Source organism: Anoplolepis gracilipes, chromosome 7 (genome assembly GCF_047496725.1).
Source record: "Anoplolepis gracilipes chromosome 7, ASM4749672v1, whole genome shotgun sequence".
Lineage (NCBI taxonomy): Eukaryota > Metazoa > Arthropoda > Insecta > Hymenoptera > Formicidae > Anoplolepis > Anoplolepis gracilipes.
In genome coordinates, this window is record NC_132976.1 from 2,926,806 (window position 1) to 2,945,490 (window position 18,685).

At 35.5% G+C, this 18,685-nt stretch overlaps 1 protein-coding gene across 3 annotated transcripts in view; it reads right to left on the reverse strand.

Moving 5' to 3' along the window:
* The window catches only part of Eip78c (Ecdysone-induced protein 78C), a 79,771-nt gene that overhangs the window by 55,745 nt on the left and 5,341 nt on the right, over nt 1–18,685 (reverse strand). For 2 of the 3 annotated variants that reach the window (XM_072896888.1, XM_072896887.1), the window contains exon 1: nt 6,445–6,796. The exons of the other annotated variant lie outside the window; for it this stretch is intronic. In XM_072896888.1, the coding sequence (XP_072752989.1) occupies nt 6,445–6,796 (352 nt within the window). Of the gene's footprint in view, nt 1–6,444; nt 6,797–18,685 lie in introns of those variants that run through there. 3 annotated transcript variants of the gene reach the window in all.

Consider the following 18,685-nt stretch of genomic DNA (forward strand, 5'->3'; position numbering starts at 1 on the left):
AAACAATTACAAAATAAATCGCCCGAAATGCCAAACAAATATCGAGATGAGACTTTGGTTTTATTTCAATAATTCTATCGACTTTAATGAGATTTCATGTCTATAATTATTTTTAATTTCCAGAGAGTTTTATGGGTAAAAATTATTACAATATATATTTATTAAACAAATTCGATTAGGAGATATCAAACATACAAGTACTGAGATGAGACGCTAGTATTCATATTTCGAATGCTCTATCGACTTTAAATGAGATTTCGTGTTAGCTTCACACAAACCCAAATGGAATTGCCCGAAATATACTATGTGATAATTGTGACAAAAAAATTAATTCCGCAAATAATACATAATAAATTACCTCACACGTAATAAATTATCTAATTGCTGCACACAAGTCCGATGCCATCCTAGACGTCATTTTCTCCTAATCCTTCGTTGATACATCTTCAAAATTATTCACAAAACACTCGTAGGATAAATAATTGCGAAACAAATCTGTCTCGAGATTATGACCTGTTTCTAAACCTTGATTCACTCTCGATATATGTTTATACGTGACATTTACTCAAAATTGACGAAAACGAAGATGCAGGGCAATCATAATTCAATTCGACTCGACTTGCCTCAGCCAAGCTCTATTCGGTTCCACGGACACTGTGCGACTGTGCTGCGCATATACTGACCTTAGTAACAGTTATGTGGAAGAAATAACTCTTGTGCCTAATATCCTGCGAATTATCTGCGATGTTTTTTCTTCGCAATACGTTTCACGCTATATGTGTTACTTCTCTGTATTATTTGCTTCGCGACGAAATAATATTTTGATGCATAAAAATACATATCATTGACAAATAATAGAACAAATATATAATTTATCATTTTTATAGTTTGTTTTATACTTGTAGAAAGGGTTATTAATTAATACCTTTACACATAAATTTATGCACATATTCGAACACATATATTTTCCATATATATGTATATACATACAAAATATATAAATGTATTGATATGTGCATAAATTCATTTGTAAATGCATTAATGACGTCTTCTGTACATATGCACAATTAATTTATTATAGATAGTGAATACGAACGTCTCAATACTTATATGTCCGGTATCTCGAACAATTTAAATGTTTAATTAATATTCTAATAACTTTTACAAACAGAACTTTTTATAAAATTATTATAGAATTTTCAAGCGCTTAAAATCTAATAAGAAATCCTAAAAAAATCGTCAACGCACAAAGCAAGATGCAGTGAGCTTGACATCTCACAATCAATTTGTCTCGAGCCATTTTTTTTTTGTTTAATAGTCAGAATGATTTACATATATTATATCAGATTATTTGTTTAATCTTATCAATTCTAAAACTGTCAAAAATAAAGCCAAAACTCAACAATTAACGAGTTCCTACAAAATGAGACGGCAGTTTCACATACACAGCTGTTTAAAAGATGAAAAGTAAAATTATCAAAGAAAGAATTTTCGAAAAAATTCCCTGAATCCCAATAAAACTCCATGAGCCTCCATGATTTTTTTTCAGATACAAAAGAAATCCCTGAATATTAATATTTCCATCGCTCATCGCAAGTTCATCCGTAAAGGATTTTCGATTATAACTAATTAGCAACCGTTTAACCACGCTGTTTTTTTTCACGTATATTTAGAATACTTGGTTTTTCCTTTCTTGAGAAGGAAAGCATCTGAGCTACGTAAACTCCATTCCATGTAGGAAAATCGTACGCGGGGGGATACGGCATTCTTGTCTTTTACGATTCGTATGGTCGATAAAATCGTGACTCGCAGTCCGAGACTCTGTCGGCGTCGGAGAAGAAGAAAGGAGTGTCAATGAGGTTCGATTTTTGCCGTTTATTAAGAAAGCCTCTATTTTCACTAGGAAGGCTACATCCGGACGCGTCGCTCGAGGAAACAATCTCAAACGAATTTTACGGTAATTGCTGAAAGATTACAACGCGCGCCTAACACTTTTTGATTATTACGAGTCCCGACTATTATTACACGCCATCCGCCGTTTTCATTATTTGCTTTACCATAGTTTACTATTCACCAATGAATCGCAATATTTCTCTCTTTCCGTTTTCTGCTATCTCAGATATTATATTTCGTACGTAGAAAGAAATCGCGTTTGGAACATGGTCCTGATCATCGAAGCGTTACTTTAGTAATTAAGTCGCGAAGAAATAAAATTGGCTACCGTAAATTCAATGGAATTATATTCACATCATCGTAATAGAAATTAAAGGTATCTATTCAGCTTGTAAAAAATTCTTTGAAAATTCCACGATCAGAGGATCTAAGTATTCTTGTTTATAAAATTTCAGGCAAAAAGAATACTTTAAAAATAAAATTGTTTTATTAAGATTTTAAATTTTATTTAAGATTTTTAATATTTTGTTAATACATTAAATATACAGGGTGATTCCAAACGTTTCGAATAACTTTGTGATTCGACAGGAAATTTAATTCTAAACAAAAAATTTCCTATAAACATGAATCCAAAAGTATTTTTTTTCTTTTTAAATTAGCGCCTAAAAACTTCTAAAATTAGGTTTTTTATTTTTTTAAAGATAATTTTTTAAGAAAGCATTTTTGGACTAATGTTGCTTACAATATAAGAGACAGTTTATAAAAAAAATTTTATTTCCTAAACCCCAATAAAATATCACGAAAATTCCCTAATTTTTCCAAGTACAAAAGAAATCTCTGAGAATTTCGGATTTTCCATGTTTTTCCAGAGAATTGACACCCCAAAATTACATGTCCCACTTACGGATGACGAATTTTCTGAATCAAAACTTCGCTACAACTTTGTCGAAAGCGAAGTAACTTTCGTAATCCACCGGTTACCTTGTCGAAGGTATTACTTTCTCGGTATATTCTTAGCACCAACAAGTTTTCCTTCCACCGGATCTTCCTTGGATCTTTTGCCTGTAATACTACTACTACCAATACACGCGATGTATCAAAACTATTACTTTCTTTGCAGCGGTTTCATTTTTTTTCTTATACTCTTTTCCCTTCAACTTTCACAAAAATCTGACTGGGCGATATTTATTTTCTCCGCCTCTTAATTTTTAACGTTAGATTTATTCAGGTTAATAAGTCTCGAATTAAAATAAAACTTAGCTTTAATTAAAGCGCACTGGGAAATCGATACAAATGAAAATTTTCGCGTCTGCAAAGTTTTAAAGCTCGCGAGTAGTTGCCGAGAAACTCTGAGTTGACGGCGGCGACAACCATAGCTACGGTAGGAATAAAAACTCTGTCATTGTGCCCTCTTTTTTTTAAACTCGCATTGTCTAAATCATTCTCTGTCTTTTTGTCTCGCATTGACGTTTAAAAGTGACGTTTTGACAACCAAATTATTCTTGCGTGCCATTTTTAAATTAAAAGGTATTTCAATGAAACAACACTATAGATCGCTTCAGCATATTTGTCAAATACTTCGAAAATTAAGCTTAGCAAGGAATATACTATGTGGGAGGAACATTTTCCACTTTAGACAGCTGTCAAACTGCTTTTTTTCCAAGTAGGCTTTTTTTGACACTCATTTTACGGCTATTTATTAACGTCAAGAAAAAAGCTTAGTTTTCGGACAATTTTACAAGTGTGCTAAAACGATCTGTAGTCTTGTTTCATCGAAATATCTTTTTATTTTTAAAGATGGCACGTAAGAATTCTCAGAATATTATTTGCCCCGCTTATGACGTCACGATTCCAATATGATCGCGGTGACTACTTGGCAGCCCTAATATTGCAAAAATCTCTCATTTTATATTGTACATCCAGAGTCGCGGAGGCGGGAAATTAATTCGTTCTCTCTCGTCCGCTCGTTTCAAAGCCTCAAAACCGACAAGTCGACGCGTATGTACATTAGCCTCTTATCCCCGCGAGATTCGCACTTTTGAATTGAATTACTCTCGATGAACCTTGACCGCCTCGAGATTGAAATTCAAAGTTGGATTTTCGGCGACTGCCATCAGATCGCCGTCGAATATCCCCTTTTCTCCCCTTTCCTCATTCCCTCCTCGCTAGCGAATGTATAATATAACCAAGAACCTCCGTGATACTGTCCCTTTTCGGGATCACCCTGAGATCGGATTCGTCGAAAAATTCGCATAATTTTTCCATCTTTTGTACTCTCCGCGAAAAAATTCACGGAATGTAGGAATAATTCAAATTTGCGCAAAAGACAAATTAATTAATGCATTTGTAGCAGTTATTCTTTTGATTATAATTTTGTCTCGATTTTGACGCTTATATAATTCATGGCTTTGCCATGCTATTTAAGAGAACTTGTGACGTCAAATGATATTGAAAGTAAGTCACATTCTTTAAAATTGCTTTTCGACGATGAACGAGGAAAAGATTTGCAACGAAGACGAGAACGATTTCGCACGCGTGCTTTCACGAGTGAAATGTCAATATCTGAGCAAAAAGCATCGTGAGCTTGATAAAGCTTGATTCAAGCATAAAAAATCGATTCTTCGATCCTGTCGGAATTCATCAAATTTATTAATTTGTTCTGTCAAATATCTGATCGAGAACAAATTACAGAAATCATATTAATATAATGTAAAGTCACGTAATTATTGTCACGATGACGTTTAATTGTTAATCTCGTAAAATCGTAAAAAATAATAAATAAAGTTTTATAAAAAATCGAGAAATTTTTTATTTATCAATAATGTATTAATTAATAATAATTATAATAATTATAATAACATATTAATTATACGAAATAATAACGAATAAAATATTTGTTTGAAAGATACATTTTCTTGGGTCTATTTAAAAAATCTATTGTCACTCTTCTTGCTATCTTTTTTTCCAATATATTCGTGCCGACGACAAACGGAAAGAATAAAATTTGCGCTTACTCGTATTACTCGTGCTAATTGTAAGAGTAAGCAATTCTAGCGATCGTGAACGATTTGTGAGCAACGTATAACGAGTGCGACCTTTTCAATTTCTATTCTAACCTTTAGGAGAAGCGCTCTACAGCGTCGTCTGTGCGCTCAGGATGTGAAATAATGTTAAAACATAGACACATCGAGCGTATATAACGCACGGGACGGAGCTATAAATAGACGTTCCCATATAAAACAACGAAGTATCAAAGTTACATTAAAAGATGCCAGGTTCGTTCGAGGTATTTTTATGGGAAAAAATAGAAATAAATTGAAATTATGATCGCGGGTTTCTTTCGAAACTGAATGTGTGTTCGTTTTTATTTTAATTATCTTCAACGAATCTCTAATATAATTCTGGAACAATCTCGAGTGTAATTCTGTCGATGAAAACGTTCCATTTTTTTTGCGTTATTTTTAACTTATATGTATGTCCCAATAAAATTATCAACAATCGAAATTGACTAATAATAAACAATTAGTATCAAATAACTGTGAAAATTTATAGTTTTTATATCAATTTATAAAGCAAAATATTATATAATAAAGAGAAAGATAATTGGTATAATAATTTTCCAATAAAACGAGTTAATTACCAATTAATACAAAATCATACTAAAATATAATGTAATATTGTTGAGTTCATCTCATGAAAAATGATAAATATCAATATATTACAGAATAATTTATGATAATTTATAAAATTTATAGAAAAAAAGTTATTGAGAAATTTTTTTTATTTATTAGTAATGAATAAATAATAATAGATAAAATATTGTGTGTGTTATTAAAAGATAAATTTTTCCTTTCTTGTGTTTATTTAGAAATTTATTTTCACTCTTCTTGTTGTATTATATTGGTATGATTAATGCAAATATCCAACTCGTGTTGATCACATTGAACATTTTTCTTCTTCAACCATTTTTCCATGTAATCCAATTTATTATAAACATACAATTTATAACAACTTTATAATCTAAAAAAACCTATTAATAATTTCATAATAACTTATACGTTCCTTGAAGACTCTTGAATGGTACTTATTAGGATCTTTAAAATTAAATAGATGATATCTATTTAATTTTAAAGAACTGCAGGAAATGCGCTCATCAAATTTCTGCGCGGAGTATATGCTAATTTCAAAACTTTCTCCAGTTTATGTTAACTGTTAATATATGACATTCTTTTAATTTCAATATATATTTTTTCGCTGAAGATGGTGTAAAAAATGGTGAAAAATTTGCATAATTATTATGGCGCCTTAGCGCTCTTATTTGAGCTCTCTGCCGCTTAGTATTCGTTATTAATTTTATTATTGAATTTTATAATAATTATAAGAGCTTTAATATTTTAGAATAATTATTTAAGACCTTTGATTATTTTATAATAATTATAGAACTTTTTAATATCACATAAACAGCGCTTCTGTCGAATAGATGAAAAAAGAAGTTGAAACAAAGATCCGGAAAAAACGCGCGATCGCGTAATAGAAGAAATGAAAACAAACCTTGCTTAATGACGATGCCGGCAGAGGGTACTTGGACAATCGGCAGCGGCGGATTATTAACACCGGCGGAGGAAGCTGGAGCGGGGGTGGCGGCGGCGGCTGCAACGGCGGCGGGGGCGGCGGTAGGGGGACCGGCGCCACCGGGAGTACCGGGGGGCGGCGAGGCGCTGGTGCTGCCCACGGAACCAGGATCGCTGAAGCCCTGGGTGCTGTTGTTCTCCTCCGGGCCGTCGAAGAAGCTCAGGTTGAACTCACTGCCGGCGTCGAACGACACCTCCGGCGTGAGGGTGTCCGGCGCCGGGGCGCTGCCCAAACCCGCGCTCAGCGACTGATCGAGTTTGAAAACGTCCATTGTACGGGCACCGAACGATCATCGGCGTCGGCGGCGAACGAGCTGGTGCACGTGCTGGACGACAATAATTCAGCATTCGCTCGCGCGCGCGCGCCTCTCGATCCTCGGACAGCACTTTTGCGAGAGTTCCTCCGTGTTTTCAACACCCTGACGTGTCAAACTCCCGCCAGACGAGATATCTCTTCGGAAAAGATGAAGAGAACGTTGATTTCTGTCTGGTCCAATGTCTGGATTCAACTCTGGTCCCGATAATTATAAAGTGACTATCGCTTAATAAGTTCAATTAATCATTAGGTATTTTTTATGTTTCTCTCAATACGTTCAGTTGAACTTAACTTTGTTACTTGTCCAAACCGTTGTAACATTATTTCGATTTTCCGTCATCGGGAACATTGACACATCGAGTTGAACAAAATCCGCAGGATATGTCATCAGTGAAACTGTTTTATCACCTGCCTTGCGTGTCATGGAAAGATATCTTGTTTGATGATTTATTTAACATCTTCTTGTTTAATGAAGCGATTTATTATTGTATTTCGGTGAGCTTCTGTAAGATACCTTCAATGTAAGTGATAATCGATTTCGGGGCAATTATGACAAACTCGAGATTGCAACCGTCGCTGTTTGTCTTCCTTGTAACTTGGTGAGGTCTTTGAACCTGAGTGACGTTTCCTCGCAAATATTACGTCTCTCCTTCTATCTCGCGGCCGTCCTTCTCCAGCTTTAATATTTCTTGCATTTGCATTTATAGCGCTGTAAGATTTGATTCGTCCGCGGGTGGTGATGGACGAGCTAGATATTTAAATATTTTGTGCATCGAAAACTGCGCGCGAAATCTTCTCATGTGTAAATAACGGGCGTAATTTACAGGCGAGTTGAGCGATAAGGATCGATTCAACTCGATACGAAATGAATACGAACAATTGAACGCGAACGCGGTTTTTTGAAAAGAACGTACATATATTTTTTTATTTAAAACAAAAAAAATTAACAACACACTCCGAAAGTTTAATACGTTGAAGATTTTGCACTTTGTCACTAACTGTTGATTTCTATCTTTTTCTTGCAGGCCATCGTTTATTTATTTTATACGTAATGAAAGATGCACAAAATCCGACTATCGTTCGTTAAGTCACGCAATCAGCGCAAAAGTCATTGTTTTGTCGAGTTTCCATTTTAGCGTCTTCCTGCAAACGATTGGGAAGCACCACCCAAAAGTTCAACCCATTATTTTTAGGGTTCGCGATCGAGACTAGGGGCGCCTTTACATCGAGATCTCTCGTTTTTGCCACTCTCGTGTGGCTGTGTTTCTTCTCTTTTTTCTTTTTTTTTTTAAATTTCTGTTTCTTTTTTTTTTCTTTCGTTCTGTCTCCCTTATTATGGGATAAACTTTTTCCTGGTAGTACGAGCGCGGACCTGCTCGCCGATTTTCAATGGTTTACACACCCGCCGGCTTTTCACACGAGCCATCTCGCTGAAAGATAAATCAAAACGAAAAGAAAATCAGAAACCAAGGACAAAATAACGACGCGAATGTACGGCACAATTGGAGAAAAATAATGTAATCGCGTTTAAGAAATAATGAAGACGCATGTATAAATGTAATCGCACGCAAATATCATGTTGTAGAAACTACATGACACTTTAATTTGTTCACTTTAAGAATAAAGTTCTTCTATAAATATACTATCAAATATTTGTATTCTTCATTCTCGTCTAAATTTTTCGAGTAATCCCTCTATTTTCAATTTCTATTTTATTTCCATTGATATTTTAAGAATTCCTTTGCAGGAACAATTTCCCGAAAAATTTTTCGTTAATGTTCGAAGTGATACAATGAAAAACTTATTACTATTTTAGTTTTTTTTAAATTCCTAAATGGATTATAATTTCTTTAATAATTTTTTATAATCATTTTTAATTTTTTTTTTAAATCTTTTTTACATAAGTCTTTAGGATTTATGGATAAAATATAAAAGTAAAATTAAAGTAAAATTGAAAAATAACTAGATGTCTCATATTTTATTATGTCAGAATAAAATATGAAACTTCATGTATAATTCATGTATAAGTCACTATTCGATGATTTCACTTTAATACTTTTACCCACAAAATAATTCAAGTAATTCGATTTGTAAAAGAAAACAAAGTTTTATTCAAAAAAATAAAGAAATTATCCTTTTTTCTGCCTTTTTAGCACAACAATAACCCGTAAAAGATCTCAACAAATAAAAAAAATTTTCACTATTTATAATTCAGAGAGAAAGAGAGAGAGAGAAAGAGAGAGAGAGAGAGAGTTTCCAAGAATATAATTTATTTAAGTCTTATCATAGCTGAAACATTTTACATATACAATATTAAGAAGAAAAGCTATTGTCCTTCAGAAATAATGTGTCGAGAATAAAGATTTCAAAACTGTTTATGAATCTTGTCATGAAAAAATAATAAAACTACATGCTTTTAACATAAGGATTCCTTTTTTCTGATTCATTTTTGTGTTATGGAGCTAAAGATGACGAATTTCGTGACTTTTCATTGCGTTCAATCATGTCAAAAGACTTTAGGCAACTTCCCAAGTGCTCCACCCTATATATCCTGGCATTTTCGCACGATCGGCGGAGAAGAGGATGGAGAATCGCCGGCGAATCGTGAGAGAAACAAGGAGAGGGCGGAGAGAGAGGAGAGAGAGAGAAAAAAAAGCCCAGAGAGAAACACGAGGCGGAGAGTGAGAAAAAGTGAATGTCATTGCCGTAATCTTCGGACGTTGACTTCTTCCTGGCTCGTCCCTCCTTCTTCTTCTTCTTCTTGGTAGCAATCCTCTCCCCTCTCCTTTCTACGGTAATATCCAGCCCTCTTCTTCCTCATCGTTCTCTTTGTCCTCTCTTTTTCTCTCGCGCTCTCACCTGTACGTGTTTCACTTTGACTTCTCTTCTCTCTCTCTTTCTCTTTCTTACCCGTATTTCTTCCCTTTCGCGATATTCATCCCTCTCTCTCTCTCTCTCTCTCTCTCTCTCTCTCTCTCTCTCTCTCTCTCTCTCTCTCGCCCTTTCGGCTGACTCTGTTTTTTCGTCTTGCAAATTTCAAGTGTTTTGTGACAATTCGCGCGGTTAGATATTCGTCGGCCGATATGCAGAATGCAACGATCGAGGAGATCGAGTTGCAACGATCGAGCAAAGTAATGCAATGGAGATGTAATGATGTTTTCGATTCGCAATGTGAGAAGGTTTGGAATTATTTATAATAGCTATTATTATTATCGATCAATTGATCATTTCGAATAATTCATGATAAAACAGTTAATATAGAAATGTTATTACTTTTCGATAAAAACTTTGCCAAATTGTTTCCTAATGGTCTTATCATAGTCGATCTATCACGTAACTACGACGTACGAATTGTCGACTAGCGTGATTCCGGCAACAATATCGGGTATGTTTTTTGGCTAATCGACGTACCAGCATTAATGAAACAAACAATACCAATCTTTTTCAATTATGGATAGAGCATGAAGATTGTCAGAGAACCGACTTTTTGCATTTTTGCAACGAATGCGCCGAAAGTTTTCCGATCGTTTTGAAAATTGTTCGTAAATCTGGAGCAAAAAAACAAGATTATTTCTTTTAGATAGCTTTCGAAACGATAACATGGTCTTCAGTGTCGTAGCGATCAATTAGTGTCAATTTTTTGCGAGATTGTGTTTCACGCAAATGTTTGAAAATAAAAGTCTAAATATTTTTTAAAGCAAAAAATATGTAACAATCTTTTGTCAATACTTGCTTTTTACAAACGAATTATTGTTTAAACCTTAAAGATGTAAATAATCTATGACATATCTATGATAATAACGCTGCTTATTTATTTTTAGTCATTATTTTCTTTCTAATAGGTTTTTTTCTCTAATATATATCAGATATATCCAAAAATTAGTCTTGAAAAATTTAAATAGAAAAATCGAGGAAAATCAAAGAAATTAACAAAGTAAAAAATTAATATAATTTCAAGAAAGAAAAATTGAAATATTTTGTTTTCATCTTATTAATAAAAAAATGCATACTTTATCAAATACCCTCCAAAAACAGTACACAATATAACAAAAAAAAAAAAACATTTCCATAAAATATAATATAAAGTTCTCTTAACCAAGCTTATCTCTCGTTATTAAAAATTTACGAGCTATTATATCGATCGATATTGATACCACCTTGGGGAGGAGGGAAAAAATATTTTTCTCCTCTCGCGCGCGCGATTTGGGCGAATTTCGTCGACGCGACGCGACGCGACGCATCGGCGGATTTCGCGGCCTCGCAGACGATCGTTTGTCTCGCACATTGCTCGCTCGGTTCCGCGTTCCATCCGCGTCGCAAGTCAGTGCGTTCACCTTACGCTCACCAGCGGAGATTCGCGCGCGCGCGCGCGCGCGTGAAAGAGAGAGAGAGAGAGAGAGAGGGAGAGGGAGAGAGAGAAGAAGAGAGGATTTCTCTGGGATCGCGATCGAGGCGAGCCACGTGCTCGCGCTATCACCGAACGTCGTCGAATCGATCCACGCCGATCCAGCACCACGTGACGCTCATTCTATCAGTGAACGCACTTTTCATGACCGACAGCAGAGTTCGATTTTTAATTAATTGAGGGATAAACAGCGATATGAAGATAGATGACACATTGTCCTGTATCTTCAATAATTGCTCGTATAATATATTAAAATGTCAATCAAAATTTTCGCTCTATCCACTTGTAATAATTTTTGTTTTAACGAATATTTTAATACTTATTTTATAACCATCTGCCGTCGTAAAATTATCCTACGACTTACACTTTGACACATCATATTTTTTCTTTTTTTACAAGTTTTCGTGGTTCTTTGCAAACTAATAAAATATTAGATATTATATTCTAATTCACCGATTCAAAATGTGAAAAGGTTGTTTAATTTGAAATACGATTGTACATAAATATATATGTATTTCTCAAGGTATTCAACGAAATTTATACATATACAGAGTGTTTCAGTAGTGTAACAAATTTTGGCAAATTATATGGGAAACCATTCTGAGTAAAAAACACTAACATAAGTTCTATTTTCAACACTTACGTAATTACAAAAGTTGTAAAACGTTGTTCTTATGGTAAAATCATAAACAGTGGCCTTCAAGAAATCAAAACAAAAGAATACGAAATATCAGTTATTTACAATAATTGTACTAATATTTACAATAATAAAATCATTTTATTATGATGGCAAAATTTTACAACTTCTGTAACTTTGTTAATATTATGAATAGGTTCCTATATGTTCATATGTCATTAGAATGACAATCTGTCAAAGTTTGTTATCCTCCTTTTAAATCACTCTGTACAATATATTCAATTGAACACATCGCACAAAATAAATATAACTGTAATTTAATAAATTTTCCCGCCCAACCGCGATCGACACCTCGAAACAACGCGTACTCGCTACGCTTCACGAGACAATGAGACATGAATGAAAGCGCAATGAACTTTTCGCAACTTCCTCGGCAATTATTATCTTTCACCGGTCGTGCGCCGTGCAAATGACACTGAATAAAGGTGACACCCTGTACACTCCATGAGTTTACCTGCACGAGTGATTCGTGAACACTCTCGCTGTGACGTCCAAACTCTCTTCTGGATGAAATTTATCTATGCAAGAGTGCTCTGATCCAGAATTATAATCCACGAAGGAGGAAGATGCCGATCAATAATTCCTTTTGACAAGCCTCTCAGCACCCTCGAAGTTTATCCACAATCGCGAGTTCATCGCAAAATTTCGTGCGGATTATCTAAACTTCACTTTCGAAATCTCGAAGCACGACTATATGCGATCACACTAACAACCGGAGTGCACAGTCACAATATCGGAGATCGCGACTCGTCTACAGTTAAAGTATTTGAGAAAGAAATAGTGTATAATATAATTATTCTCTAAAATATCAGCTCGCTGAGGAAAAGCTATACACGTCTCTTATGGATCTACACGCTGTCGTGTCTTTTGATAATGATAAGATATCACTCACTATTTTCAATGAAATCACAATGACGAATCGAGTCGAGCGTTCTAACTCTTGTTCACGAAGGGATCGACGAAGAAATCATCCACGTGACGGAGGCAACATTCTTTAGAGAAAGAGAAAAGAAGCGAGAGGAAGAGCAGAGAGACAGGGAGAAGCACACGGTACGGATATCCTGTCCTGTCGTGAAGGTTTAGAAGCAAGCTAACAATAAGTACACGCGTAGAGCGGTCGGACGGAACGTTTTACACGCGATCACGTGCGTGCGCGCGCGAGCGAACGATCCGCGAGTCGAGCCGCTCGTTCTCGCGCGAGTGCCGGGAATGGGGACCTCCCGTCCTCATGTTTCCCGTGCTCCGTCCTTCTCGATCGCGCAATCGAGCTTCCCTCTTTCGCGTTTCATCTATCCCTCCCCCTTAAATTCACTCCTTCTCTCTCCCTCCCTTAGCATATCTTCTTCGTCCTCTCCCTGGAAGCACAGCCGCTTACCCGAGAGCGCTCACCTGTGAGGTAAGTAAAGCCGACCATCGTACCCATCGTACGTGTTACGACATTGCGCGACTCACCATGGAGAAGGGATGACGAGAAGAGGGAGGGTGAGGAGGGGAGAGAAAGAGCCAGCGGGAAAGCAAGGAGGTGGTTGGAGGTGGCGATGAGGGAGAAGGCGAGCGAAGGGGACAAGACCGAGGAGGGTGAACGAGATAAAGAGGAGAGGTTGAGGAGAACGAGAGGAATTAAGCGAACTGGTCGGAAGTGAGTCCTGAAGATGGAAGGGTTGTAGAGCCGCGCGGGGAACCAGGGGGCAAACAGAGAGAGAGAGAGAGAGAGAGAGAGAGAGAGAGAGAGAGAGAGAGAGACAAAAAGAGGAGAGGGGGAAGGAATCGAGAGAAGCCGGAGGTGAGCTCGCGGAGTGTCGTGGAGGATCGGCGTCCGGTAGGGATAAAACCGTGGACCGACCGACCTGTCGTGGTCGTCGCCGCGAATACAGTGGGGGGTTAAATCGCGAGATGCTTCGCGTGGTGGGGGTCGCGCCGCGCGAGTGGACCAACTGGGTTCGCCAGCAACATGCGGTTCATTGACCGAAAAGTGCCGGGAGAGCCGAACGAACGTACGATGAGAACTCGTTCTCTCTCTCTCTCTTTCTCTTTCTCTTTCTCTTCGAATCCGCTATCAAAACAGAATTCGTGCATCGGTATTTTATTCGCAAAGTTTTTTTGGCACTGCGGAGGGGAGGCGCGACAAATATTTGTCGAGGATGTCAAGGGCGACAAAAGACGAATTAACGATGCATGAGGAGAGAGAGTTTACGAGCCATGAAGGAGACGAGGAACCCTGATTTGCCTGTGAAATACACAGCACATGATTGTTTCAGTTTGGAAAAGGCATCAGAGATGATCATCATATGAGAAAAAAATCAAATTGCAAGAACACTTAGAATCTCCAATAAAAATTCAGATTGTTTCTTTATTATTGAATTGTTTTGATTTATCTCATCGAAATAATTTTTCAGGGACAATTTTTTTAATATATCTGTATTATTTCAAATCGTCAGTCAAGAATTGACTCCTTCGATGATGTTCATGAAATGCCTCAATGTTAGAAAAGAAGAGTAATTGCCATCTTGGACAGATGTTCATCCCGAGACCGGTGGTTCGATGACTTTATTTCCACGTTCAACGCGGTTCCTGATCGAGCTAGGACCTGGATGGAGCGAAAGGCGCAGGAAGGAGAAGAACGTTTACGGGAAAAGGGATAAAGTCTTCGGCTTTGTAAAGTAAGTTGGCGGTGAGACTACCGTGAGTCGTACCGTGTAGTCGCGCACACTTGTCGGGAAAGGAGATGCGCGGCTCCGCGCGTATAATGAACCTGGGGAAACCGGTTACATTCGCGCGAGCACGGGCTATGTATGTACGTACAGATCGATTCGTTCCCTCTCTATGTGTACTTGTGTGTTACATTATGCGAAACCGCGCTGCATTTCCCCTCATCGGAGCTTTCGCGCTGCCGCTGCGGTTTAGTCGCGAATATAAACCACTCTTCGTCTTCTCCTTCCTTTTTCTTTCCCTTCTTCCTCTTTTCTCTTTCTTTCTTTCTCCCTTTCTTGAATTGATCGAAGGATTGTAATTATAAATAATTATCAAGATAAACGCTTGCCATAAAAAATTGCTAAGAATTCAGACATATTTTTGTCTGAATTTTCTGAGTATTTAATAGTAATTTCAAACAATCTGTCTTAATCACCAGAGTCATCATTTTTCTGAAACATCTGAATTCTATATGAAAATTCGGACAGTGTGTCTGTAAGAAAACACTTTGCAGATTTTGTCTGTAGTTATTTTTTACAGTGTAATGCAAATAATGAATGAATCACTTTTTTTAATTGATCGAAGGATTGTAATAATTATAATTAACAAGATAAATTTACTATAAAAAATTGCTAAGACTTCAGACATATTTTTGTCTTAATTTTCAAATCTGGGTATAATTTCAAACAATATGTCTTAATCATCAGAGTCATTTTTCTGAACGATTTGAATTTTATCTGAAAATTCACACACTCTTCTGTAAATTCTGTCTGAAAATTCGAACACTGTGTCTGCAAGAAAACACTTCGGAGATATTGTCTGCAGTTATTTTTACAGTGTAATGCAAATACTGAATGAATTTTTTTCTTAAATTGATCGAAGTATATTGTAATAATTATAAATAATTATCAAGCTAAATTTGCCATAAAAAAATTGCTAAGAATTCAGACATATATTTGTCTAAACAATTTGTCTTAATCATCAAAGTCATTTTTCGAAAATATCTTAATTTTATATGAAAATTCAGACACTCTTCTGAAAATTCTGTCTGAAAATTCGAACAATGTATCTGTAAGAAAACACTTCGGAGATATTTTCTGCAGTTATTTTTTACAATGTAATGCAAATACTGAATGAATCAGTTAATATAAAAGAATGTATTGTATATAAGATCGCAATTTTTCTGTTTATGGAAAAAAAGTATAATATACTAGATGTAAGAAATTTTCGTAAATTATCAATCGATTAAAAAATTTAAATCTCTGCTAAATGTCACAAAAATGATTGAAGTCTCAAATGATAATGAACCAATAAAATCTGAACAAAACTATAATAATCAACGAAAATATTATACATGTATATACAATAACTCTTTACGAGATTCTTGGAAAAATAAAATTCACTGGACAATTAACAAAACAAAAAGCATGAAAATATTAATATCAAATATCAGTTTAATAAAAACATCAGTTCGATGAAAGTGATGTACCAATTACTGATTTTTATTTCGATTCACTGCGTTTATTGCGCGTTCTTTTACATGCATTCTTCACGTCCAACTAATCTGTATTGAAAGTGAAAGTTACGATGATATAATCTGTATTGAATCAGCTCGATGTAATCAAGATGTGAAAATACGTATTAATAAATACGTATTAGAATGCAACATCGATAAGAATAACTTGGGATCGATTAATTTCCGATACATCGAATTTTTCAATTAATAGGCAAGAAACTTATTGTTAATTTGTAGAACAGCTCGGTCAATATAGGACGGTTTAACGCCTCCTCATTCAGCGAATATACTGTTATAAGTTTATACACATAATTATAGAGTGATAGCTCTTATGCAATGTGATAATAATATATCGTCATCTCTGCGACTTACGTTGAGATATTCTTATAACGTTAATGCATCCTTAACCTTCTCATTTACTTTGAAAAATGCAATTTGCTGTACTTAACATATTTATAATAGCAATCAATCCCTTTGTTCTAATTGTAAATATATTTTTGTATTTTTCCAGATTTATTTTTCAATAAAATAAAATTATATAAAATAAAATTCTGATTTTCAGCCCTTCATTATTTATGAAAAATGCATGAGTTGACAAATCATTATTTTATATTACATATTTGTAAAGTATTTATTCTTGATCGTATAATTACCCAGTAACAAACAAATATTAGATAAATAAATATTAAATATTAAATAAATGATTACAAGAAAGACTATACTTGTCGTTTCCGATTTATATCGGCACGGTAAGTGCCGAGAGAGATGCATTGATCTTCCGGCTCGCCTTCCGGTTAATGGTTGGCAGCAGGGTTCAACGCGATTAATTGGTTATCAACTAGAGAATTCTCGGAAACTTCAGAAATTCTCCCCCAGCAGGCAATTAGCCATTAGAATGCCATCCTAACCAATCACCAAAAAGCCAATCTAGGTCTTAAAGACACACTTTATTCTCACAACAGGGGGAGATGCAGAACATGGAAGGAAAGAGGGTGAGAAAAACAAGTCGCCTTCAATTAAAGCGGAGCGCGCGAAAGGAACTTCCGGTCGGGGAGATCTTCCGGCTCGCAGTAAACCTTTCCGGCACGATGGGACCGTAGGAGGGAACGAGATGGGGTGGGTGCGCAAGAGTAAGTGGTAAGGGAGTTGTAACAGGCAGGGACGGCGGGTTGAATTTGCGCGACGAGAAGCAACGGGGGCTGGAACACGACGGGGTAGGGGGTCTGAAGAAAACACATAATAGGGTGGGGCGTTTTACTGCCGCTTTTGAATCGATCCAACGCCAGCTACAGCTGGAACCTCATCCCACCTTGCTCAGCAGAGGTGCTCATTTTCTCTCTCTCTCTCTCTCTCTCTCCCTCTCCCTCCCTCTCTCTCTCTCTCTCTCTCTCTTTCTATATGTGTTTCCTTTTCTTTTGTTTTTTTTTTTTTTGTCTTATCATCACGAGAGAGTTCTCATATACGTAATATGTACGACGGTCATTTGCCAAACTCCCCTAATATGGATTCTTAAGATAATCCTTTTTATCTCGGTAAACTCATTTTCTTCTCCATGAAAATGTCGCGAGAGGATTACTTGTCGCAACTTTGCAATTTTCAATATTACGCTTAGTAAGTCGAACGAGTCTTTCTATTAATCCGGAAATTACGTGAAACAAATGGTTGCGTTTATATAAAAGAACAAAAAAATTATTCTCAAATTCTCATCCTCAATATGAAATAACTTTTCAATAAAAATTGAAGTTTTTTTTCAGTTTTATATTTCATTGACAATTTATAATTCCGAGATGAATTTTATACTTCTGCTTTTACAGATATAACCAATGTAAGTAAAATCTAAAATATCAAATAAAAATAAGATAAACCTGGATCCATGAGAACGACAGAGAGAGGAGATGGAGAGGGATTACTTTAAATCAGGTTTCACAGGATCTTTTAGACAACCTTTAGACGATGCACATACGTACATATTCAACATGCAGAATTTGACTAACAATGGATTAACGCAAGTCTTTTCCTTTACAGTTGCATGCGAAAAGAACCGGTTTGTCGTGGATGCACTCATCAAAAGAAATTTTACATCCTTCGGTAAAATTCGCGCATTTCGAAACTGCATAACCGTCATTTTTATTTTCTATTGCCTTTCTATCTTATTTTCGGCCATTTTTCTCTTTCCTATTCAATATTTTCCATTATTACATTATTAAATCGTGTATAATAATAACAGTATATGAAAAGAAATTAATGATAACTTTTCTCTAAATCTAACCAATTTTCAGGTATTTATGTAAAATTAGATCTTATGAAAAACTCAACACAATAACCATCTAATTTTATTTTACAAAGTTTGTTTTCAAAAAATTGTGATTAAAGTTTTGCACACGTTCAGTAATTTTCTATAAAATATAATAATATAGATATTAATTTAATTAAATTTTTAAATTATTGCCGTTTTTAACTTCTATTTTGGTATGATATTTAAAATCTTAATTTTTAAACAAAAATTGTATTTTGACAATTTCAAAGAAAGAGAAAG